At 43.7% G+C, this 25,122-nt stretch overlaps 1 protein-coding gene across 1 annotated transcript in view; it reads right to left on the bottom strand.

Annotated features, from left to right (window-relative positions):
- PAPPA (pappalysin 1) overlaps positions 1–25,122 on the bottom strand; it is a 234,249-nt gene that overhangs the window by 19,474 nt on the left and 189,653 nt on the right. The window contains exons 16-19 of the mRNA XM_041004621.1: positions 17,606–17,816; positions 16,749–16,920; positions 10,702–10,849; positions 6,757–6,866 (exon numbers count right to left, since the gene is read on the bottom strand). Coding sequence (XP_040860555.1) covers positions 6,757–6,866; positions 10,702–10,849; positions 16,749–16,920; positions 17,606–17,816 — 641 coding nt within the window. The remainder of the gene's footprint in view (positions 1–6,756; positions 6,867–10,701; positions 10,850–16,748; positions 16,921–17,605; positions 17,817–25,122) is intronic.

The raw sequence follows: 25,122 nt of genomic DNA on the forward strand, positions 1-25,122 counted from the left end.
TGCGTTTAACAAGAACTGAGAAGGGGACAGGCAGTGGGAGCTGAAGGAAAAGGCTTGACCACAGGTTGGAAGACCCAAAAGGGGCACCTCAAATGTCAGCTTGTACCTCTGGATGCTAGTGAGACATGGATTCACTCAGGTCAGATTTTGTAAGAGGACTTTCATGGCCTTCTTTAGTGAGTAGAAATAGTAATTTTTTTCCTGCATAAAATTGTCACCATCAACTTCATCACTACCACCACTGCCACCATTATCATCATCACCATGGTAAAGCGATCATCCTACATTACTACTATCATGTCCACCATCATGACCAATCATTTCCTCTGTCTTCATCATAATGAAACTACTACTACCATCACCATCATCATCACTAAACCCTATTAAATGAGTATTAGGCCCCAAGGTCTGTGCTCAGTGTTTTTCATCTAATGCAATTCTTTCCAAAACTCTTATGTAAGCATTGTTCTTGATTCTGCTTTATATAAGAGGCAACTGAAGCACAGAAAGTAAAACAGCCTCCCCAAATTGTACACACTGGCAGTGACGGAAAGCACATCCCAGCTGGATGACAAGGTCCATGCTTTGAACATTATAGTTTCCTTAAAAGGTTGAAAACCCTTCAGTGACAAAATAGCTTAGTCTTGGGTGAAAGAGAAGACCAAGGTTTGGACAGTTGGACAGGCTTTGTGACAAATGTAGCTGGGGATAGACTGTCTAGAACATGGAAGTCACACAAGATGAGTCTAGGAAAATCAAAGACATAAAAAGGCATCTTCAGAAGACTGCATCCAGAAAACCAGATTAAATACTCTCCTGGATATCTTCCACAAGGAGCTCCTTTTCTGCTTGAGTGAAGAATCTAGTTTGAGTGATTTACATATATATATATATATATACATATATATATGTACATATACACACGAATACATATATATATGTATATTTTCCCCACATTATCAGTTTTTGAGCTATGGTCCTTCTTCTGGATACATTTTTCATAAGCATAGATATGTCCTTCCTTATATTTCTACTGCTTAAAGAATGTGCTTTGGAGGTATGCAATCAATGTTTATTGAATGAGTGAATGAAGAATAAATGAATGGGGCCCAGCACCATGGCCTAGCGGCTAAAGTCCTTGCCTTGAACGCACCACTGGGATCCCATATGGGTGCCGGTTCTAATCCCGACAGCTCCATTTCCCATCCAGCTCCCTGTTTGTGGCCTGGGAAAGCAGTTAAGGATGGCCCAAAGCTTTGGGACCCTGTGCCCTCATGGGAGACCTGGAAGAGGTTCCTGGTTGCCAGCTTCGGATCGGCTCAACACTAGCCGTTTCTGCCACTTAGGGAGTGAATCATCGGATGGAAATCTTCCTCTCTGTCTCTCCTCCTCTCTGTACATCTGCCTTTCCAAGAAAATAAAAATAATAAATCTTTCAAAAAAAAAAAAAGAATAAATGAATGAATGCTGGAATGTGGCCAAGAGTATTTCAGAAACTAGCCAATTTTGCCCAGATCTCCTCATCTGTGGGCTTCTCCTCAACAGTGCTTGGTATCCCCACTGAGATATCTTGAGGCTGTGCCTTCCGAAAGAAATATAGGAGCCAGTCCTTCTCTGGCCCCCTGCTCAGCAATCTGATCCCTCTCTCTCTCTTTGTCTCTCAACATGCTCTTGCTGTGTGCCATGAGGTTCTTTCTATAGCCAACATGACACAAGTGTCATGTCTGAAAATCGAGAACTGTGAGTTACATACGTCCCTTTTCTTTATAAAATTAACCTGCATCAGATACTTCATTATAGTAACAGTAAACGGGTGAAGGTGATTGCCTGTTTTTCAAGAAATAAATTCCGTATCTGTTGTCTGCATGCATTCCATTGCTCATTTTTCAAAAGTTGTGTAGAGCACTTCCTTTGTACGATGCAGTACAGATCAGTTAGCCACATTACATTAGTTATGTGAATTGACAGCGACAAACTTTATGACCCTCAGTTTTCTAATCTAAAACAGTGACAGCATTGGCCTCATTCGGATGTGGAGACCACGTGAGATTTTGTTTTGGAAGGTGCCTGTCAAATAATGCCTATATAGCAGAGTAGTCAATTCATGAAAATTCCCTGCTTATTTCCTTAATTCATCGCTTCTCTGTGTTTTTCTTTTTTTTCCATAAGCCATTATAAAAGCCATGTTTCAGCTGCTTAGAAATTTCTATTATGAAAATTCCCTGGAACCCCTAAGCAAAGGGGGTTTCAGGAGTAATTGGAAACATTTCTTAGGAGCTGGTTGGGAATGTGCTGCCACTCAGACTTGTAGACATCTACAATGGAAGAGTCTATTGCAGCTGTAGCTTGCACGCCAAAGGCTTTGGGTTGCATCATCCACAGAAATTGTTTAGTATGACATACAAGCACTTAGTGAAAGTCAAAATTGTATGCCAACACAACAAAAAGTAAACAAATAAATAAATACATTTCACGTCAGGTGTTTGTCATGGTAACGAAGATGTCCCTTGAGACATGGCCAACCCATATTGGTGTGCGTGACTTCCAGTCCTAATTCCAGTCTCCTGTAAGGGTACACTGAGAAGCTGTGAGTGGCACTTCAACCAGTCAGTTCCTTGCATGCTCCTCGGGAGATCTGAACTGCGTAGCGATCTCCCAGGTATTCCTGGATGTTACCTCTCTTTCTTGCTCTCTCAGAGTAAATTTTAAAAATATTTTGCATAGATTTCAAATTTTCTAAACTTCAAATGTCATTAAGTAAGGAAAAACAGAAATGTGATCACTCTAGGTCCACATTTTCAAATTGCTGCAGTTGGGTAAAATCACCCTCATATGGGAACTGCCAAAAGTGGTTTTTTTTTTTTTTTTGGTTGTTTTCACCATTAGCTACAGTCTCTTCAGCTCCAAGAACTATTTCCATCTCTCATTGAGTTTGTTTCAACTTGATGGTGAGATGAGAGGATGTGTTCCCCATGCCTATATCTCTTAAAAGTGCATATAAACAGGTTTGTTTTTTTTCTCAATGGATGCTAAAAGTTATGCTGACACAAGAGCATCATGAGGCACATACCTGGTCATTTCAGTTAATGTGGAGTTCAGCAATAATAAAAACAAATCTATAGTGTTGGAGACCAGAACAGTGCATACACTGGTGATGGAAACATTGTCTGGCATGAGGGGAACAAGGACTTTGCTGAGAAATGGAATCCCACATTCTACTGTGGGGAGTGGCTTCAAGCTATCTCTCAAGAAAAAGGCAAGAATCTCAATCTGCAAAATGTTACTTCTTAGGTTAGAGTACGTACACAGGTGATTGGTTTATTTTTTGAGTGAGTCTTTGTGTCTAAAATATTTATAAGAAACACCATAATTATTTACATTTAAAATAATGTATTGGGCCCTGCACAATAGCGTATTGGCTAAAGTCCTTGTCTTGAATGCCTGGGATCCCATATGGGCGCTGGTTTTAATCCCAGCAGCCATGCTTCCCATCCGGCTCCCTGCTTGCAGCCTGGGAAAGCAGTTGAGGATGGCCCAATGCTTTGGGATCCTGTACCCGCATGGGAGACCCGGAAGAAGCTCTTGGCTCCTGGCTTCGGATTGGCACAGCACTGGCCATTACGGCCGCTTGGGGAGTGAATCATCGGACAGAAGATCTTCCTCTCTGTCTCTCCTCTTCTCTGTATGTCAGCCTTTCCAATAAAAATAAATTTTAAAAATGTATTTAACATACAAAACCAATGACCAGTCTGCTTCACACATGTATTTTGCCTCCCTGCTTTATAGACATTTGAGGTTTTGGACACCTGGTGATTTCGTTCTATCCTTCATCTTACAAATATGGAATCTTGTTCTGGAAGCGATGGGATGTGTCTCACAACGCATAGCAAGAAAGCGCCAAGGGATTGGGGACCAATCTTGATCAACTGATTCAGTACCTGTAACTTTTTGCTATCAATATTAAAGCTTCTACAGTGTGCTGGCCACCAAGGAGCTATCATGTTCAACTCGATGACACTGGCTAGTGCACTAATCATGACACATGTTCTTCACGTTGACAATCCACTCCTTTGTATAACAATCAAGTCTTCATCCAGACATTTAAACTACTTAGAACAGAGCCTGTCATGGCAATGTGACAGTGGAAGGTTGCAGCTTAGTGCCAAAGTGCCTGAGTCTTTTCATCTTCCCAACTTTATGTCGGTGATTCTATTTGAAAATCTTCAACTGTCACAGAGAGGAGTGTTTCCACTAAGGAACCTGGCAAAACTACCCATCAGAATCAACTTTTTTTTTTAGGCTGTCTAGTGATTAAACATCTGCCAGTGCATCCTTGGTGATTATTCAGAAAACATTTTGCCATTTTTATTATTAATTATTATCGTCTATTCCATGAAGGCTTCAGGGAAAACTGAAGTAAACTGTAAGACTGATCTAGGTTCTCCTTGAGTGCCTCTAAGACAAGCAGCATCCATCTCTGAGTTACACTTCCTGCACCAAAGTATCAGAAACCTAGTGCCCACCCACCTCACTGAAGAGGGTGTGTGGGTGCACATGTGTGTGTACAGAGGGAGGACCGGATGGAGAGTGCCTGCCGGTAGGCATCCACTGAATGTCAACTGTCACTTCTCTCATCCTGAGGACAAATGTAGTTCAGAGTTGGAGCAGAGACTCAGCCCCAACCATCTGCCTTGCACAACATTCAGAGGCAGACCCTCCAGCCTTCGGAAAGCAGAGGTGTTTTCCAGGACCTCTTTGGGCCTGGGAAGGCCTGCACTGGCAGGTCTGTTTCTGCAGCTCTCATAAGCGCAAGGGGCAAGAGTGCAGCAGGGGCCAGCTTTTCTGCCTTATTCCTGGAAATCATCAATCTCTGCCCTTCGCCCTCCTCCCTCTTTCTGTGTTATTTTCCTCCTGGATAATGAGGCCTCCAGAGACTGGTGGAGGTCTGAACCTCGTTAGGCTCTCTTGGCAGGCCGGCATCAATAAAGGCAGGCTGGCCAGGGGACTGGGTGGGGGTTGGGGTGGGTAGGCAGCGGGTGGGTGACTGGGGGGAGGGTGGCTTGCTGGCTTTCAAATCCCTGGATTTATTTCACAGTGAATTATAACTGAACTCTTTAGTGCCTGGGGCTCACCAAGGGAAAGATGGGAATTTATCCAGAGGTATATGAGGCCTCAGGTGGAAGCTGGACCAGGCCAAGAATTGGGGTGAGAGAAAGGTCTCCAGTGTGTGCTCTATGTGTGAGCAACATTCACCTGCTTTTGGAAGTGATGGAGCTTAGACGGATATAGGGAGGGGAGTAGAGGAGTGGATTCAGAATACTGATAGGTAGTCTAGCTGGATTGTCTGCCTGACCCTGGCCTGTATGCCCCCTATCCTATCTGCATAAAGAGTATCTTCCTCCCCTGATGGTGTCCAACTGCCTGTGCCTGGTTCAGGATGTGGTCAACATATCCTGTACCCTGGAGAGCTCTGGGGAAGCAACGTGGGGAGCTTGAATTAGATCGAAGAAGGATATGCTTTGGTGGAGAAAGCAGATTAAGGAGATGAAGCAGGTAGAACCCTTGTGGATGTACCATGAAGTCTGGGACTGATAGGAGAGTGAGGGTGGGGTGAGTGTGGGGAGAGGAAGACAGAGCAAGTGCAAGAGAGATCAGGAGAAGGAGGAGAGAGAGATGGAGTGAAAACAGAGAGAGAGGAAAAAAGGAAGTAAAGTTGGAGAGACAGAGATACAGATAGGAAAAGAAAGAGGTAAAAGAAGAGAAACAGGACTGAGAGGCAGGAAGCGGGTGGAGAAACATCACAGTATATCGGGTAGCACAGAATTTGAACCTGGTCCTTCCACCTAAAGTGCTGAGGAAGCCCTTGCAAGTGTACCCTCAGCTCATTTAAGAATCAGTACACCTGGTATAGAGTTCTGGGACCTGTAGAAGGTAGGTAGATGGCAGGGCAGCTCCCAGCACCAAGGCACAAAAGCGGGGGAAGAATACAACGGCTGAAGCTCACTCCCACACTCTCTCCAGGGTGAGAAGTTGGTGCCTAGAGCCACACTGCTTGGGAGGATGATAGTGGAGTCACACAGCAAAACTCTTGAGGGCCCTGACTGGTGAGTGACACATGGCAAACTGGGAATACCAATCTAAGTGCAGTTCACACTGACATGTGGGACCCCTCTGCCACCTGGCCAGGTGTATGCCAGTCCTATACCAGGGGAAGCACGCAAGCTTGAAGTCATATTTTGATTATAGTCCAATCAGATGGCTTCTCTATCTCAGTGTCCACTACTACAGAAAACAGTGACCCATCCTTCACAGCACCAATCTGCAGGTTCTCCATAATCTTTTTACCAGACAGGCACACCACACACAATGCTAGAAAAGATGAAATGAAAAGCACTAGAGAAGATAAATAGCATTATCTTCATGAGCACAGTCCTTCCACCTGGGCAGTCCTGGGGTTGTTTTCTGGCTACATACACCTGTCTGTATGTACTCAATATCTCAGATTTCTCATTTGTAAACCAATTCCAGTTGTACTCTTGCTCTGAAACTGTCAGTAGTTAGTAGTGGAACAGCAATTAGAAGGCACTCAACACAATAACTAGCAGAGAAAAAGCATTAAATAATTAAAACTTGATTAAGAAATTATTGTGTAATGGTTACATGAAGTAATACAGGCAAAAGGATGTACTTCGCACCAGGAAAGGGCGAGTATTCAGCAGTGTCAGTTCTTACCCCCTTAGCAATTTGGTCACTTACCTCCACCCTTGTGGGGTTCAACCAGTGAGGGATGTCACGCACAGACACATTTATTGGCAGGATGACGGACTCGCTGTTGTGGTCCAGGCATGAGATGGCGCACTCCGACCCTGAGGGAAAGTATAGGATGAAGCAATGGCTTATCCCCCAGCCTCCTTGTGTCCACGAGCCACCCTCTTAGCGAGTGGATTTTGCTACTCCCTTTTCCCTCATGATAGTGGAAAGGTGAGAGTTGTCTTAGTAGAGCCACCTCTCATCGCCCCAGCTCCACTCATTTCCAATCCAGCTACGACTCACCCACTGCTATGTTCTGGACCCTGGGTCTGCTTTTACCATGGTCAGCCCCATATTCAGAAATCTTTCTAAGATTCTATCCAGGTGCAACTAAAGTCCATCCCACTGTCCTTCGACATCTTCCATGGCCTGGACAATTCCCTCCCTCACTAATGACTTTTATGCTTTTATTAGGCCAATCACATTCAACTGAACTTAGTTTTCCATCTAAGTCCCACTCGTCCCTTCTTCTGTATTCTCACCCTGCTCACCTAGTTAGTCTCCTGAAACACCCTACAAAACCCTATCTTGGCCATCTACCTTCCCATGACCGAATGCCATTAGTTCTTTAAAGTCCAGTTGCACTCTTCCAAAAAGTCTACCCTCTTTTCTGCAGCTGAACAAGAGTACTTAATCTTCTGAATGTCTATTAGATTTGCTCTGTATTTCTACTGCGTACTTGTGTGTGTCACTCTGCTCCTGACCTCACCCCCTTAGATCTTGTCTTCACATTCAGTTTTGCTTCAGCAGGGCAAAGATATGGTTGATTCACCAGGGAATGTAACCAGTGCTTGACACACAGAGAGTCTTTGGCGAACACCAGCCGTTCATATGTACATAATCTATTCAACACCCATTCTGATGCCATTTTATCATCATCTTCCATCTATGAAACTCTCAGGGAGAATGACCATCCAGAGTAATGATTAGAAACTCTTCATTTTCAATATGAGACACTGAACCCAGAGGTGAGAGCTTCCTTCCCTTGCCAGGTGCTTTTCCTATGTCACTGCATTTCCCTGCAAATCCAGCCATGAAACTCAGGTGTTATCACACCTGTTTCCTAGGTCAGGGAGCCAGAGAATTACAAAGCTCATAGGAGGAGGACCAGTCCTCCTGACTTGCAGGCTTAGCCATGGACAAGAAAGCTAAATGGAGAGCAGAGAATGGAAAGCTGGCAGCAACAGAAAGGGCAGAGGTGAGTGAAGGTCCGGAAGACAGAATAGAAATGCAGGAGACGCAAGAAGTCAAAAGATGAGTCAAGAGACAAAGAGGGTAGAATTGCTAAGCATTCTGGGAAACACAGTGATGTATGTTTTGTCAGGAGACCGGTTCCAAAGGCATTTCAAGGAACAAAGATGAGACAAATCTGTGATAATGAAATTCTTCTTAAAACAACAACAGCAACAACAAACAAAGCAGAAGATCCAGCCTCTGAGACATAAATAAAGGCTGTTTTATTCCAAGGGAAGAGAAAAAAAAAAGGAAAGGAAAAAAAGAAAAACTGGAAGAAACCAAAGTGGGGCACTGGATGTCCTTGCAGCAGCCGGGTTTCATCTCCCTGCCTCTGCCTCTCCCTGCTCTGGGCTCCCTTCCCCCATGCCTGGGCTCTTGGGCTGCAGGACCAGGCTGCTGTGTTGTGATATATGAGCCATAATTGGCATCATTACAGAGTGGTGATCTCACCAGCTCCCCCACCTCTCCTTCCCGGGAGGCAGGCAAAGGGAGGGTGGCAGCCATGGTGGCAGCAACAGCAGTAGCTGCTGCAGTAATTTTCTGAGGGCTGGTAGCTGCTGTGCCAGCCTCCCCAGGCTGTGTGGGGAGCAATCGGAGTGAAGAGGCCTGTGTGACTCCAGGATGCATCCTCCAGGCTCCACCCATGCCCTGTCCACATCTCACCCTGCTTTCAATGTCTTAATCCTGTTTCTCTCCAGGGTGAATTGAGCTCTCCACAGAGAGGGGGCCAGCCAGGGAGGTGGATGTAAGGGGCCCTGGGAGGGAAGCCAGGAATGGAAAGACAGCTGCCTTCCCCATTTCCTTCTCACTGTCTCCCTCAATTGCTTTCTAAGTCCTGTTTTCCTATAAGCCCCACTCACCCATCACCCACTCAGGATTACTAGAATCACAAGATGGTGCAGCAAGTATGGGGAAAGGGGAAGATAATTCAATCCTAATATCACACAGACTTCTTTACCTTTCTGTCACACCTCTCCCTGTTTCTCTGGATAGTTGTAAAGGTTGATCTGAAACCCGTGTTTGTGTTCTACCTGTAGATTTATGTGCCATGTGTGTGTCTGGTGCATCTGTGTGGTACCAGGTAGATATTCAGGTGCTAGGCATACGTGTTGTGTGTGATGTGTGTTTGATGTTATGTTGATTATGAAGTATTTTTTATCTATGATGTGTTAATTTAAGTGTGTTGTATGAGAATGTGCTAATGGACATAGACATGCAATAAATATTTGGACAGGTCTTTAAATAAAGGTCTCTTAATCAGAATTTTTCCTCAGAGGGTCACTCTATGCCAGTCTTTAGTACGGCTGAGTGTTCACTTGCACAACCTGAGTTTGTTGAGTTTCAGAGCTTATCATGGATGTATGTGTCCACAGCCATGCACACCAAATACAAATGATGGAGATGAAAAGGTCACCGCTATTCAGCATGGCAGCCCCTGTTGTCCCAGCTTTCCCGAGTAGCCATGCTGGCAAATCCTGTAAGATTGCCTCTTTCTGAAACTTTCCTCCTGGACAAGCTTGGCAGATGGGTGGCTTTGTGGGATCTTCTGACTTATCAAAGATGCCACATTCTTGGGTTTTTCTGACTCATTCATTAGTAAATGCCCAAGAATGTGGATTCCTGCTCTGTGTTCAAGTGAAGAACTGCTCTCAAGGGTTGTTCACTCTCAAAAGGAAGTGGTCAGTTGTCAAACCTTTACTCTCCAAACATTAGCCTGACTTATGTGCAACCAGTGAAAGCTCTTGGCGTGCTGGATGTACACATCGGCCCTGTGTATATCAGATCATTTTCTGCACTAGACATCCCTGGCCAAGGCCCCATAAATCACATTGGCCATGAGAAAGGACATTAAATTCCCTGGGCTTTTCATCACCATCAATTAGAGAATCACCCAAAGAGGTCAGCATCAATGCCCTTAGATGAGGTCAGACTCCAAGCACTCCAAGTTCCCAAGAGACCATGGAGATTGTGATTAATGCATCTGTCCAGGCTCCTGGTTTCAACCAGGCCAACGCCAGGCATCACATTCCAAGTTGTCTCCCCACATTGTGTGCATTTCTTGAGTTGTCATTTTCCAGTACAGACAATATTTAGAATCCTTGTTAATAGCTGAGATTTTTAAAAGAGCCTGGCCTTAGATAGGACAAGATTTGGGAGCAAGCTTGACACATTGCCCATTCAAGCCTGATGCAGAACCTGACTCATGGCAGGTGCTCCTGAGTGTTTACTATGATGTGAGTTTTAAGATTGGTGAGGAAAGGAAGTCAAACTGGGTGACTGTGTGGCTCTCCTAAACATGAATTTTGCTCTCATATCTCCCGATCTTTGATTAGCTGGCTCTTCCCACCTGCAATGCCATTTCCGCCTGACAAGCTTTTTCAAATCCCTGTGTAAGCACCCCTTTCCATGGGAGATGGCAGTGTTGCCATAGGCATTCAACAGTTTTGCTGTACTTCCACTGGTCATACTCACTGTTGCTATATCCCTGTCCCTGGTTCTCTTGGGGGGCCAGACTATAGTCTCAGTCATTTCTGTTCCCTGACACCTGTGCAGGACCTCACACCACAGAGGTGCTCAATGACCTCCCCACCGCTAATCCCACATTCCCAGGGGCTCTTTCCCCTTCCCACTGCACCCTTCATGGGCCCATGGTACCTATGGCATAGCCATCAGGGCACTGCAGCTTCAGGTTGCTGTTGATCTGATTCGGAGCCGAGCACTGTCCTTGCATCTCCTGGCAGAGGTGGAAGGAACCACTCCAGGTGCCATCTTTGCGGCAGTGAATGACATTGTTCCCATGCCCCTGAGCGACACAAACACATGATCAGGACCAAGAAACACGCAGCTCATACCAGGAGAAGTCACAGAGTAACAAGATAAATGTTATTTCCCCTTATGTTAGAATACTGTTTCAAAATAATATTTTAATTATGATCAAAACTCAAGCACCCTCCTCTTTCAAGGAGGAAATAGTGTCTACATTTTACAGAGGGAGCACAGAGAGACTTGCTGAAGACTTTCCACACAGCCCAACCCCAAGGCTTCTTAGGCTGTGACTTAAAGATCTTTCTACATAGCCCAACTCCAGGGTTTTTTAGGCTGTGGCTTTAAGGTCTTCTAGCAATCTTAGTAAGAACTGTTCCAGTTTTCACTTGTGTTCCTTGTTATTGCTATTTTTTTTTCTTAATTGAAAACTATCAGCTTCTGTACTTGTTCTGAAGGGCTGGCTGCCTATTGGAATCAATCATGGATATTTACAAGGGGCTCAGATAAAGAAATTTTTTCAAGTTGCATTTCTCTACTTGAGATTTCCCTCCCTTTTCTTTTTCATTTTGAATCCCTTCTCATAAAAAAGGCACTATAAGTATAACATGTGGAAACTTATATCTTTCCTGCTCCCTCCAATTCTTTAAAATCAAACATAGTTTCTCAGTCTTCCATAAAGTAGGTAAATGCAGTTGGAAGACGAATTCTCCAAAGGGTTTTCTTTGCAACTTTCAAGATTCACAGTGAAGTCCTCTTTGTAGATGTTTCAAAACTGCCACTGAACTCAAGGAATGTGAGGATATTTCAGAATGTGGGAAATGGGGTTGAGAACAAATTTGCTGAAGTGGTTATTTATCATAGTCATTAAGATGCCAAGAGTCTCCTATCTAAGTATGGTTTCAACACTGGTGCTGCTTGCTGACTCCAACTTCCAGCTGATACCAATCCTGGGAGATCCTGGGAGATCACAGTGATGGCTCAAGCATTTGCATTCCTGCCACACAAGTGGGAGACTTAGAATTCCAAGTTCCCAGTTTTGCTCAGCCCACTTTAGCCATTATGAGCACTTTGAGAGTGACCTAGTGGATGAATATATCCTCTCTCTTTTTGTATCTCAAACCACGAAGACATTTTAAACAAGTTTATTTTGCTGTAAAGATTTTTGAAATGTATCATTTTTAATACTCATTTCTGTGAACCCTCTGCAGATTCTACATTTTGTTTCCCACGACACTCTATGTCTGGCTCTGCAAAGTACAAAAGGAAAGAGAGCCAGTATTTTCTCCAGTGAACTCACGGAACATGCAGTTGTATGAACAGCAGTCACATGCTTGCATTCAGGCACCAAAGACAAGGACAGTCCCAGTGCTTATCTCTATAGGTCTTCAGGTACCTCCCTTCCTCAGCACCACAACCAACCCTAAGCTTTGATTACCTGGACCTGCAACCTTACAGATACCACATGCCCTGCTTTGGTGCCCATCATTGCTTCTGCCTGCTGTGTTTCTCCCCCTTGCTTGTCTCCTTGGAAAGCACCTTCTGTGGCATGATTTGCACTTCATAAAGCTTCCCCAATTCTGCATGTGCATTACCTTAAAGTCTCTGGCATTACATTGTCTCTTTGTTTATCATTTGTTCCCCAACTAGATGTTGAGCCCTTCAAGGCCCAGGACGGTGCTCTGTTCATCTCTATCCTTAGGATCTTTCAGCACACTTGACTACTTTATTTATTCATTCTTTAATTTTGGTATTGCTTATCAATCTGTCTATCTGTCTATCCAAAGCTGTTTGTTGCGGATAGGGTGAACAGGTGGAAAAAGGTAGAATACATTTTGCAAAAAGAGAAATGAATTTAACCATGAGGAAATAAACACATCGGTGAGCAAATAAATAGATAAAACAATGAGGAAATGTATGACATGTACTACATGCATGAAGAAATGAATCAACAGTACAAGAACTGAAACAGTCTGAAACCCCCATCTGAGAAAATTGATACAGAAAGACAGGATTCAGAAAAGAAAAGAAATGGGGGCTCTCTAGATATCTTTGGGACAGCAAAAGAAAGGTTCAAATATTGTAGAGGTTTCCCTGGTCCTGTGAGAAGGATGAACACCCTGAACACGCAGCCATAAGAGAAGTGCCCTCCTCTGGGTTCGGTGTAGGCTCAGGGCCAATTATACAGCTCCAGGTGGTTTTAGAGAACCCAGACTCTCCCTTTTGGAGCCCCAGGCTCCAGGCTCCATGATTCCATTGGGTCCTCAGGGGGATAGAAAATTGACCCCAATTTCCTGCAGCCTTTGCCTGGCTCTCTGATGTACTTGGCCTCCAGCCCTTGAAAAGGCTGCAGACTTCAGCACTACGTGGGCCAGTGCTGGCTGGACAGCTTGGGTTGCAATGGAAGATATATTAGAACTAGCTGCAATTTGCTTGGGAAATTCAAAAGGGAGAGGCCCCACCATATAATGTGGGACCATATATCATTCATTTTGCTCCTTTGAGTCCCTCCCTCCCTCTCTTTCTCTCTCTCTCTCTCTCTCTCTCTCTCTCTCTCTCTCTCTCTCTCTCTCTCTCTTTTGCTTTGCCTTTACCCTGATCCGGGTATTCAAAGAATTTGGGGAGTAAATGAGAGAATGAAAGTTATTTTGTCTCTGCCTCTCCTTTCTGCCTTTCAAAAAGGCAGAATTCTTTAAAAAATGCTCACAAGCATTCTTTAACTTCACAGCATGCCGTTCTTTGTCTATGCATTTGTCTGCATAAAAGCATGATGTAAGCCAGGCATGCTGGTGAGAGGTTATGCTGTCATCGGGGATGCTTGTAATGTGTTTCAGGTGGCTGAGTTTCAGTTTTTGTTCCTGATTCCAGCTTCTTTCTAAGGTGCACCTGAGAGGCAGCAGGCAATGGCTCATGGATCTGAGGCTCTGATACCCATGTGGGAGATTGATTAAGTTCCTGGTTTTCAACTTTGAGTTGACCCAGCTCTTGCCATCATGGGCATTTGAGGAATAAACCACAGGACTGAGGGCATTCTCTCTCTCTTTCCCTCTCTCTCTCTACCCTCCCTCTCTCCCTATGCTTCTCACTGACATTTTAATATAAAGTTTTTATTTATTTTTATTGGAAAGGTAGACCAGATACATGGAGAGAAGAAAAGAAAAAGAGGAAGATGTTCCATCCACTGGTTTAGTCCTCAGGTAGCTGCAATGGCTGGAACTGGACCCATCCGAAGCTAGGAGCCAGGAGTTTCTTCCAAGATTCCCACGTGGGTGCTGGGTCCCATGGCTTTGACCTATCCTCTGCTGCTTCCCTAGGCCATAACCAGGGAGCTGGATGGGAAGCAGCATAACTAGGACACAAACATATATCCATATGGGATCCTGGTGCTTGCAATGTGAGGATTTTGCAATTGAGCCATCTTGCCTGGCCCTTTCATTGGCTTTCCAATAACTAAACAAAGTGTTTAAAAAGCATGTTTGTTCTAACTCTTCCTTCATATTTTTTTGCTGCATAGATACACAGTGAACTGAAGGGATAGTTACAATTACCTAATGCATATGCACTGTTTAACAGCTATAAAAACAGCATTATAACCTAATAGAGTAGAGATTATCTCCTTTTACAAGATTTGGACACGTAGGTTCAATTAGAAAATGCAAAAGTGAGTTTTGGATGATGTTAGTGTAATAATCAATAGCATGATTTTCAGTCACAATGCTCAGATCCAAACCCCCACTCCAGCTTCTAAGGTGTGTGGACTTAGTGAAATTCCTAAGCTTCCCTGCCTCTTTTGTTAGATGGAAATGGAGTTCACTATCAGCATCATCATGAGAACTGAGCGTGTCTCACACACACACACACACAGCTCTCTAAGTGTCAGCTGAGTCTCTTAATCTACTTGCTTATTTGAACAACAGATCAGACTCCACTACAATTCTTCAAGTGTTGTTACCCCCACCCCAGGCTTTGTGCTGGGTATCCCTGTCTCTGACTTTCTGGAGCAAGCCAGTAGAGGGCCAGGTGACAATCTGCTGTCTTGGTTTCTAGGTACTAAAGGAGCCCAGAGATAGCATCCTAGAGACAGGATAGTTCATATGTGTGTTCGCAGGAATGCTGCCATGCATGGTGGCATAGCTTGTGCACTGCATTAGGAGGTCCTCAGAGAGATACCCTATTTTCATTACTTCACTTAATCCTCATCTGTAACCTGCAAGATAGGTAGCATTATTCCAACCCTCTATTTTACAGATGAGAAATCGAAAACCCAAAAGTGATGTGCTCTAGTTAACAAGTAGTGAAACCACCACTTGAAATTCGGGGCTCCACATCCAGCATCATATGAGCTTCCATAGAATGAATGAAGTGGGAGTTTTATTTGTTCAGTGGCAATGAAAGAGTGTGTGTGAATTTCCCCTATAAAAGCCCCCAATTTTCCTTGCCAGAATCTGAATACTGCTTGGAAAGCCAAAATTTCCTGCTCCATACAAGCTGATTCAAGATGCTCCGGGCTACACGCTCCTGCTGTGTTTACAGGCAGCAAAAGGGGATCTAAGGTGAATACTAGATTTGGCTCTCAGGCCCCTGGTCTGGGGGTAGAGGAAATTCATTTTCAGTACAAACTAGAAAAGTCAATTGTGTTAGGAGCCCATTTGGCACACGTTCCCTGATTCTCTGCGCTGACAAACAATACCCTGCTCCTTTGAGCCTGACCTCCCCCGAGTTGCCAAACAGAACTGCTTGAGTCATGTGATACATTTACATTTTCCTCCCCTTTAAATACAAACTAGCCATGAAAGTTGCTTGGCAGGCCCCAGGCAACTGGGTTTCAGTCTGATAACAAGACTGCAGCCAAAATATTATTTGGCTCAGCAGTTTCAGCAACTGCTAGCAACAATTTTATACAAGGGAGTGAGAGGGAAGTTGATCAGCCTGTGAGAGAGGACCACAATAATCTCTGGCATTTTCTTGTTCCGGCACTAGTGTCTGCTTGCTTGGCAGTCAGGACTGACTTCCTTCAGGACTGCACACAGAGGCTCATGAGTGTAAATTTCTGAGGGTTTGCAGGTATGCCAACTTGACTCAGTTTGTCTACAGTTGGGGTACCCAGGTTCTCATTTGACTCATGTGACATTAGCTGTGCCATCCTGGATGACCAAATAACCCCTCTGAATCCTTGTTTGCTCATTTGGAAAATGAGGAAATTGATGTTGATGTTCTCTAAAGCCCATTTCAGTGTCTTACTACAGCTGTCATTTCCTAAGTACCTACTAGGTGCCTGGCACTGTCCAGAGTGCTGAAGGTACTGGGAAGATTTCACTTCATAGTATTGGAACACAACATGGAAGTAGTACAATCACAATGCTTTAGGGTAATCCTGAGGACTGCTACTGAACTCAAAAGTGGAGGAGACATCCGAAAGGGTTCATGAAAGAAGAAATGCCTGGGCTGAGGAGTGAAGGATAATGAAGATTCAACCAGCTGGGAAAGGTAAGGGAACTCTCCAAAGTAGAGAATGCAGAGGGCAAAAGGGGATCAGATTTCCTGGTGATGAATAAAAGACTTGAAAGTCACCTTTAGGTGATAAAATTTTATCCTAGGAGAAATGGCAGTTGCTGGCTCACCAGGGGCTCTCAGCAGGCGAACTGCTGTGGTTGGATTTACATTTTGAACAAAATCACTCTGATACTGCACAAACTAGAGCAGGTAAATAACCAAGAAAGTGCAAACCTAGAATGAAGTATGGTGGCCTGTGTTTGGGTGGTTGTTGTAGAGACAGAAGAGAACAGCTTTGGATGTCTTAGAGGAAAGATGGGTAGGACCTGGTGTCTGCTCCCAATGTTCAGAGAGGAAACAGGGACAGTTGAAGAAGGTGCCTTGCAGATTTTTGGTTTGGAGGCCAGAATTAACTTATAACAACTCAAATGTCAGGGGAGGCTTACCTGGGAGGTGTCATCGTCCTCGCATTTGATCCTACACTCACTGTTGAACTGGAAGCCATTAGTGCACTGGTAGAGCCCATGGAATTTTGGTGGAGGTGGATCACAGGTCACAGGAACACAAGCTCCCACCTGCCAGCTGCCATCTTGGGTACACTGAGTCTTAAAGGCTCGCCTTCAAAGAGGAGACAAAAGAAGAGCATGCTCCAGGGGCCAACCAAACAACTAAATTCACACCTTTCCAAAGCATACATCTGGCCTTATTATATTTCTCTTTCCTATTCTTGAATCCCTACTTGTTCCAGGTAGTGGTGAGGGTCTTGTGAAAGGAATTAAGGATAACTCATCCAAAGAATTCTTGTATCAGGGGCAAGTTATATGTGGGTGAGGCAAAACAAAAGTGCTGCCAGCCCTTTGTACTCTCCCTTCTGTTTAGAATGGTGTTGGCACCACAATAATATTAATATGAACCATATATTGGACAACCACTATGTGCAAGGTATTTTTCAAGCATTTTACATGCATATTCTCATTGATTCTTTACAACAACCCTATGCAGTAACTGTTAACATCATCTTCATTTTCTCCTGAAAAAGTAGAATCCAAGAAAAGCAAAATCACTTGTGTGAGATTTTGTAGCCAGTAGACACACAAGCCAGAACTCAAAGGTAGTTATGCTTGAACCAAACGTTATCAAAACAATATCCTTGAGCTTTCCACAAGTCAGAAAGGAAGAGAAGAAATGGTGAGGAAAAATGGGAAAAATGCCACCAGAGTAGAAGTGACTGCTTCCCTCCAATCAAGAGTTCAGACCCAACTCCCCTCCCCACAGCTTATGGATTGCTTCCAGCCCCACTTACTTCTTTGACTTCCTGGAGGAGCCTGGTACATGATATCCTGGTTTGCACTTGTACTTGCAGAAGGAGCCCACCTTATGCTTGCTCTCTCGGCACCGGGATGTCTGGAGTTCTGCATTAGGTATTGGGGGTGGAGCCAAGCACATGAGCTCACATAGGGCCTCTGGGAAGGACCACAACCCATCCTCCATACAAGTGAGGTGGCTGTTGTTGCCTAGGGAACACATACATAAAGGGTTAGCAGGGGGGTAGAAGTAGTGTCCGACCCTGATCTACTGTGTAGAAATCAAAATTTTAAACAACTTGAAGGACCACAGGGTCCCTCCTGTGATGTTCTGATGCCTTTCACTTAGCAAAGAGGAACCAAGGATGGGGCGGGGACTTCAGACAGCCACCACAAAGAAGAAACACCCATATGGCAGTGTATGTCCTGTCTGTGGTGAATTGAAATCCTGCTTCTGACTCTTGATTCTGAACCTGCACTGTATGGAGACAGGCCTTCACCATCCTCCAATCCATGCTGCTTACTTTCTAGGTGGGCAGTCTGACTCAGAGATGAGGGTGCTTGCTATCTAATAGCCAACAGCACAGCTTCTCTCTCAAAATCTACTCCTTGTTCTGGTACCATTGCGTGATCTCAGTCTGCCATTTCCCCCTCTGCTCCTGGCACCTGTATCTGTCCTGCCTGAACCCCACCCCCCTACCCCATGCCTGGAAGTGACAGCATCATGTTATCAGGAGGTTTGGTTTTCTGTTCGGGCCCTAGCACTCAGTGAAGCTTTGCCAAAGCAGCTGAGAGAACAGCACTTCCCCGCAGATGGTGCCAGCTCTGACAGAAGTGCTGATTGCCATCGGGAAACCGGCCTGATGGAGAATGTTGCAAATGAAAGTAAAACAAGGAAGTTAGGCTTTTCACTGTCAGCTCATACATTATCAAAACACAGGCTGCCCCAAACTTCTATGACACAATTAGAGGAGGACCTGAAACTTGTGTTTCTCCACCAAACTCTCTTCTTTCTGGTGGTTACTGAATGGTGTTGACAACCAGGCCTGGAAATACATGAGAGGTTTGGGGCTGTGAAGATTGGATGGGTGGAGTGAAAGGGAAGGACATGACACGTATTAAGCAGTTATTCTGGAGTGAGTGTTCCTGACATGCAATCATATTTATTCTTATAATACAGTGCACCTATCATAACTATCATTTCAAAATGGAGACTCATGGGTGATGTGACTGGACCAGGCTGTTATGGTTAGTAAAAGACAAAACTGAGGTTCAAAACCAATTCTGCCCAACTGTAGAGACAATTGATTTTTTTTTAGATTTATTTTATTTTTATTGTACAGTCAGATATACACATAGGAGGAGAGACTGATAGGAAGATCTTCTGTCCAATGACTCACTCCCCAGGTGACCACAATGATTCAAGCTGAGCCAATCCAAAGCCAGGAACAAGGAGCTTCTCCCAGGTCTCCTATGCGGGTGCAGGGTCCAAGGCTTTGGGCCATTCTTGACTAGTTTCCCAGGCCACAAGCAAGGAGCTGGATGGGAAGCTGCACTGCCGGGATTAGAAGCAGTGCCCATATGGGATTCTAGCGCATATCGTGCATTGAAGGTGAGGACTTTAGCTGTTAGGCCACCACGCTGGGCCCCGAGACAATTGGTTTTAATTGGAGGTTTGCTATGTTCGCTCAGCAGAGGCCTTGTTATACATTCTTGGGAAGAGGGAAACCTCAGCTTCCTTACAGGAAGAAGACAAGTGCTCCTACCTTCCAATGTGTCATGATAAAAAAAAAATCATGAAACATGCTGTCAATGTCCTGATTTATCCCCTTCCTTTCCTCTCTTATCTCATGATAAGCAGATATTTTTTATATATTAGGGTAAAAGCACAACAAAACAAGGCAAGACATCAATAATCCTTTTACCTGGAAACTTATAATCTAACAGAATAGTGCGGATAATAATATATTAAATCAGAAAGTAAAGCATTTAATGGAGAAAATAAGACAGGAAAAGAAAAAGGGGAGAGTCTTTACAATTTCATATGTGTGTCTCTGCTTTTCCTGCCTTCATTCATTTCCCTCCGCATTAGCACAGAACAGCATTGTCTATGTAAACTCCACAGATAATTCCACACTGATGAACTATGAATCTATAAGCGAAGAGCATTTTCTCATGCAACTAAAAAGAACAGAGTGTGAAAGGTGACTTATTTGCATTTTACAGAAGCAAAAAGGCTTCCAGAAACCCAGGAACTACTCAGCTCTTTATTTTTTTATTGTTCTTGTGATTGGGGTGGTCGGTGTTTTAGGATGCTTACACATAGAATAAGCTTAGTGAGAAAGGGGTCAAACTTGATAGAGGGGGTCACCCTTTCACAGGGTCCAAGAGACACAAAATATCCATTAAAAACATGTTGGAACTCTTTAAAAATACATCACATCAACTGTGACAAAATAACATTAAAGCTGTACCATGTTAATCAAGAAAGAAGTGCCAACCAGAAAGGTACGTTCAGAGGAGCTGACTGCAACACAGACAAGTGAGGAACCACAGTCATTCTGATACTGGGGATTCAGGACCATGGATACGTCCTTCAATCCCATAACAAACTGACTCTGGAGATGCATATACTGTGTGGAGCAGAATATTTCCACACTCTAGCTAGAGTTACTCCCTCGCATGCACTATGTGGTTTTGAAGGAGGTGGAATGAGACAAAATCCAGCTATCCCCTTCCGTCAGCCCCATGGCACTGACCGCTATCTCAGCCCCATGGCACTGACCACTATCCTATAACAGATTCATCAGCTCTCCCTAAAGCTTTGTCCCAGACGCAGGACAAACTCAAAATATCAATGAATTAATGCCCATGAAACAACACTCAACCAGTGATCACACTGGCAGATATTTGTGCCAGATTCCAGAGCTACAATGATTCTGAGACATGTATGTCACTGGCTGTCAGTGTTCCCCCAGAGAGACCATGCTCTAGTTGCCCATAATGGTAAGTAACCAGCTTTAGAAGATAATCTTTTGGGGCCTAGCGCAGTAGCCTATTGGCTAAAGTCCCCAGCTTGCATGCGCCGGGATTCCACATGGACACCGGTTTGTATCCTGGCTGCTCCACTTCTCTTCTAGCTTCCAGCCTGTGGCCTGGGAAAGCAGTTGAGGATAGCCCAAAGCTTTGGGACCCAGCACCAGTGTAGGAGACCTGGAAGAAGCTCCTGGCTCCTGGCTTCAGATTAGCTCAGGCCACTGTGGCCATTTGGGGTGTGAACTAGCAGATGCAAAATCTTCCTCTCGGTCTTACCTTCTCTCTGTAAATCTGCCTTTCCAATAAAATTTAAAATAAATCTTTAAAAGCAAAATGAAAGAAGATAATATTGTTGATATTTGCCAACTCTAGTTTTCTTGTCCTCAAGCGTCTACCCACGTTTCTTGGCAGCACACCACTCAGGGCACAGGATGAAGACATGTCCGGGTTTAGAGCTCATGGTATTTTTTAAAATCAGAAAAGTAAATCTTCCTTTTCCTTGCTACAGTTGTCACTAAGAAGATTTCAATCTCTAACAGATATGAGGCTATCTTTAGAAGATTTATTTATTTTAAAGGCAGAGTGACAGAAAATGTGAGGGAAAGAGAGTCAAGGAGTGTGAGATGGAGAGAGATTCCATAGAAACAGATGCTGAAATGAGGAGCCTAGCATTCCATATAGGTCTCCCAAATATGTACCAGGGACCCAAGCATCTAGGCCCTCATCCACTTCTTTTCTAGGTACCTTAGTAGGAATTGGGATTGAAAATGGAGCTGGATTTGAATCAGTTCTTCAATATGTAATGCTGGCATTGCAAATGGCTACTAACCTATTGCACCACAATTCTTATCACTAAATAATTTTTAACTGGTAACAATACCAACAACAATATTGCTATTTCATTTAAAAGATCACTTAGCAGGCTAAGTCTCTTTCAGAGCACCTATAAGGAAAACAATGGTTTATTTATTACGCAGTGGGGCAGCTGCAGTTGGCAATAATAATATCTTTTGTGTTTCTGATAGCTAAAAGGGAAAATTATGAATGTTAATTTCATCACAAGAAAAATGGATTTTTAAAAATCATGAATTCCCTGACTATCCTGATTTTATCATTATGCAATATATATACACATCAAATCAACATACTGTGCCCCATGTATTTGTAAAATTACAATATACACATTTTTAAGTCATTGAAATTTATATTGGACAGTACCCCAAAAGAGCCGTATCGGATCTTCAGCCTATTGTTAATATTGCCTGGATCATAAGGCAAGGGGTTATATCTTATTCACCCTTTGTTCTTATGTCCACTTATTATCAAACGTTGAAGTCTTTGATACCTAATTAGTTGACTGCATAAAATATTATGAATCTTCTTGGGACTCTAATTGAGGCATCTAACACATTCATCCCTAAACCAAAGCCATCGCTGAGATTTTCCCGTTTTTCAGAAAGTAAGTGATATTGCGTACTTTGGTGTTCATAGAAAAGAAAAATAAAGCTTGGGATAGGCAAGTACTTGGAATCTACATTAGCCAAGGGCTTGCACTGGTGGGATTGCAAGGAAACTCAATTTCAATGCCTGTTGATAGTGAATAAGCTAAACATGTTATAGAAAAAGATTTTAAAAGGATATGAGGCACAGAAAGAGGAAAGGGCCAGGCGGGGCAAGAAGTATGGACAGATAAGATTTCAGTCTGGTTGTTGTCCTAAAAATAGCCCACTGGAACTTCAAGAAGTCAAGGAGAAGTTGAGGTAGAAGAAATGGAGCCACCAAGAACAGCCTTTGATCCTCTGCTGATGTCAGTTGTGAAAGTCCGTTGCGAGGTTACTACAATCCTGAAGACTTGAAGAGCTCACTAGGGCTGGGGCTGGCAGGGCAGAGGAACACTGCTTGTTCAGTAGAACCATCCTCTTTCCAGCTCCAGTTTGAGGAAAATCAGGTCACATTTTGTTTGTTTCATTGCCTGAATGTTTTCTAAATTTCTGAAATGAATTCTATCAAAGGCTATCTGAGAATTGAGTTCATGGGACAGACCTAAAAAGTAAACGGAGTTTATTTCTTTGTTGCTTCCTAGCAACTCAGTTCATCATTAAACCAATTTTGTAGGTGGGAAAACTGAGACACTGGAGGGTCAAACTGTTGTTCGAACCAGGGTTAGGGGCTCAGTTGAGATCTGTGATGCTTACTGACGAACATGGTCAAAGTACTGTTATTCAGAGAAAATCTTTCATCAGGAATTTAGATCAGGAGAGTATCTTGGCATCAAGGACAAGCCCCAGAATAATAACACATCATTCTCCTCATCACCTTTGCTTTGTTTTTTAAGTTGTCCTCTGCTTCCAAATCTCTTTGCACGTATCATTCCAACTGTTAGACATGAGGGAAATTACGTGTTCTAAGATGCAGTCATTTTCAGGGTTGGCTGATGGAGTATACTTCTTAAGAGAAGGATGAAAGAGGCTGACATGTTGACACTACCATGCAGGCAGAGACGGGGGAATTTCAGTTAGATTATTTAGGACAAGCAAACAGCCTATTGTGGATCACTGTAGGATGCGGTCACTCTTCATTTCAACCCAACTCTCAACCTTTTCAGTAGTCCAAGAGATCAGAAAATGCTTGATGGAATTGGAAATAGAAACTAGAGAACACACTGATGTAAAACAGGCGAAGTTGAACTGGGAGAGGCAGCAGTAAGAGCTAAAAGTAGAAAGCAGGCCTTTTTAAAAGAGCTTTGTAAAATGGAGACATTCTTATTTTAGAAGCCCTACTTCATAATAAATGTTAAATGCACTTGATGTGGTTGAATTAGTTGGAGCTGCCTTAGTGGTGGAAGTAATGTTTCATTCTTAGCTATTAACATTTTGAAGTTGTCTATCATTTTACATGTAAGTCTCTCCACACACACACACACACACACACACACACACACACACACACAGATACACAGCAGGCTCAGGGCTTACTATGCTCATTTAAAAAGAATCTTGGCAAAAGTGATTTTAAGATGGTGAATTGTGGGGTCATTGTTTTGGCTTAGCAGGTAGAGCTACTGCCTATGACACTAGCATTCCATATGGGCTATGGTTTGTGTCCTAGCTGATCCATTTCTGACCCAGCTTCCTCATAATGGTCTGAGAAACACTGAAAAGATGGCCCAAATGCTTGGGAACCCAGTCACCCACATGGAAGACTCTGATGAAGTTACTGGCTCCTGGCTTTGGCGTGTACCAGTGCTGGTTATTGCAGCCATCTGGGGGAGCAAATCAGCAGTTGAAAATTCTCTCTTTCTTTCTGTCTCCCGTTTTCTGTCTGTAAATTTTTCTTTCAAATAAATAATAAGATATCTTTAAAAGGGGAGTGAGTAGGAATCTATTATTGCAGTGTAATGGATAAAGTTACTGTCTGCAATACCAGCATCCCACCATGGGCACTGCTTTGAATTCCAGGCCTTCCCATTCCAATCCAGACCCCAAGAATAACCTGTGAAAAGCAGAAGATGGTCCAAGTGCTTGGTCCCCTGTCACCACCTGGGAGACGAGACCTGGTTGGAGCTCCTCAATCCTGACTTCAGTCTGGTTCAGTCCTGGCTGTTGTAGCAATCTGGGGAGTGAACCAGCAGATGGAAGATTTTCTTGTTCACTCCTCCCTGCCTCCCTCTAACTCTGACTTTCAAATAAACAATTTTTGTAAGATTGAACATTCTCAGGACTTTTTCATCAATCTTTAAAAGAGATTGAAGTATAAGGAAAGTCAAGACAGTAGAAGCTCACCTGGAGTGTAAGTGGCAAGTGTGTTTGTGGAGCTGCCTGCAGTGCACTAACTTTCTAGGGACTAAATTCAACCAATCATCTTGGGTGGTGACTGACCTTTGAAAACACCCATGTCCATGGTTTGAAAGGAACATGGAAGATGGAACAAATCTTCACGGTACTAAGTTAAGGACTTCATAGCACAGAAAGATCGGCACTGCTCAGTTTATTATGGTGATGCTGCTTGGAGAAAATGAGCGTTTACTAATATACATGATTACCTTTAATCCTCCATGTAACCCTTCAGCATGGGCACTTTTAAGCCTATTTTATTGATAATGCTCCTGAGGGTCCTAAATATCACATTTCTCACCCAGGTTTAAGCAGTCTGCAGGGTAGAGCCAGTAGTGCAACTAGGTCTTTCCTGATTCTAAAGTTATTTGCTTCTTTGCTTATACCATGATATAAGGAAAGGAAAAGCAGTGAGTGGAGGAAAGGGCACAAAGTCAGAAAAGAACAGAGAAAACCTGTTTCAATTATTTCTCTATTTCTTGGCTTGGGAATGGAGGTGAATGAGATGGCATGAACAAGCTCAAGAAAGAAAGAGATTGCTTTGCCCGGTCCTTGCTGCCAGCAGATCCAAGCCAAGCGATGCTGGTAACTGAAGGGTATGAATGGCAGTTGATTCTGGCAGGGTCATCACTACAGAGATATGCTTC

This window comes from Ochotona curzoniae, unplaced genomic scaffold (assembly GCF_017591425.1).
Source record: "Ochotona curzoniae isolate NIBS_2020 unplaced genomic scaffold, NIBS_Ocur_1.0 scaffold_3208, whole genome shotgun sequence".
Taxonomy (NCBI): domain Eukaryota; kingdom Metazoa; phylum Chordata; class Mammalia; order Lagomorpha; family Ochotonidae; genus Ochotona; species Ochotona curzoniae.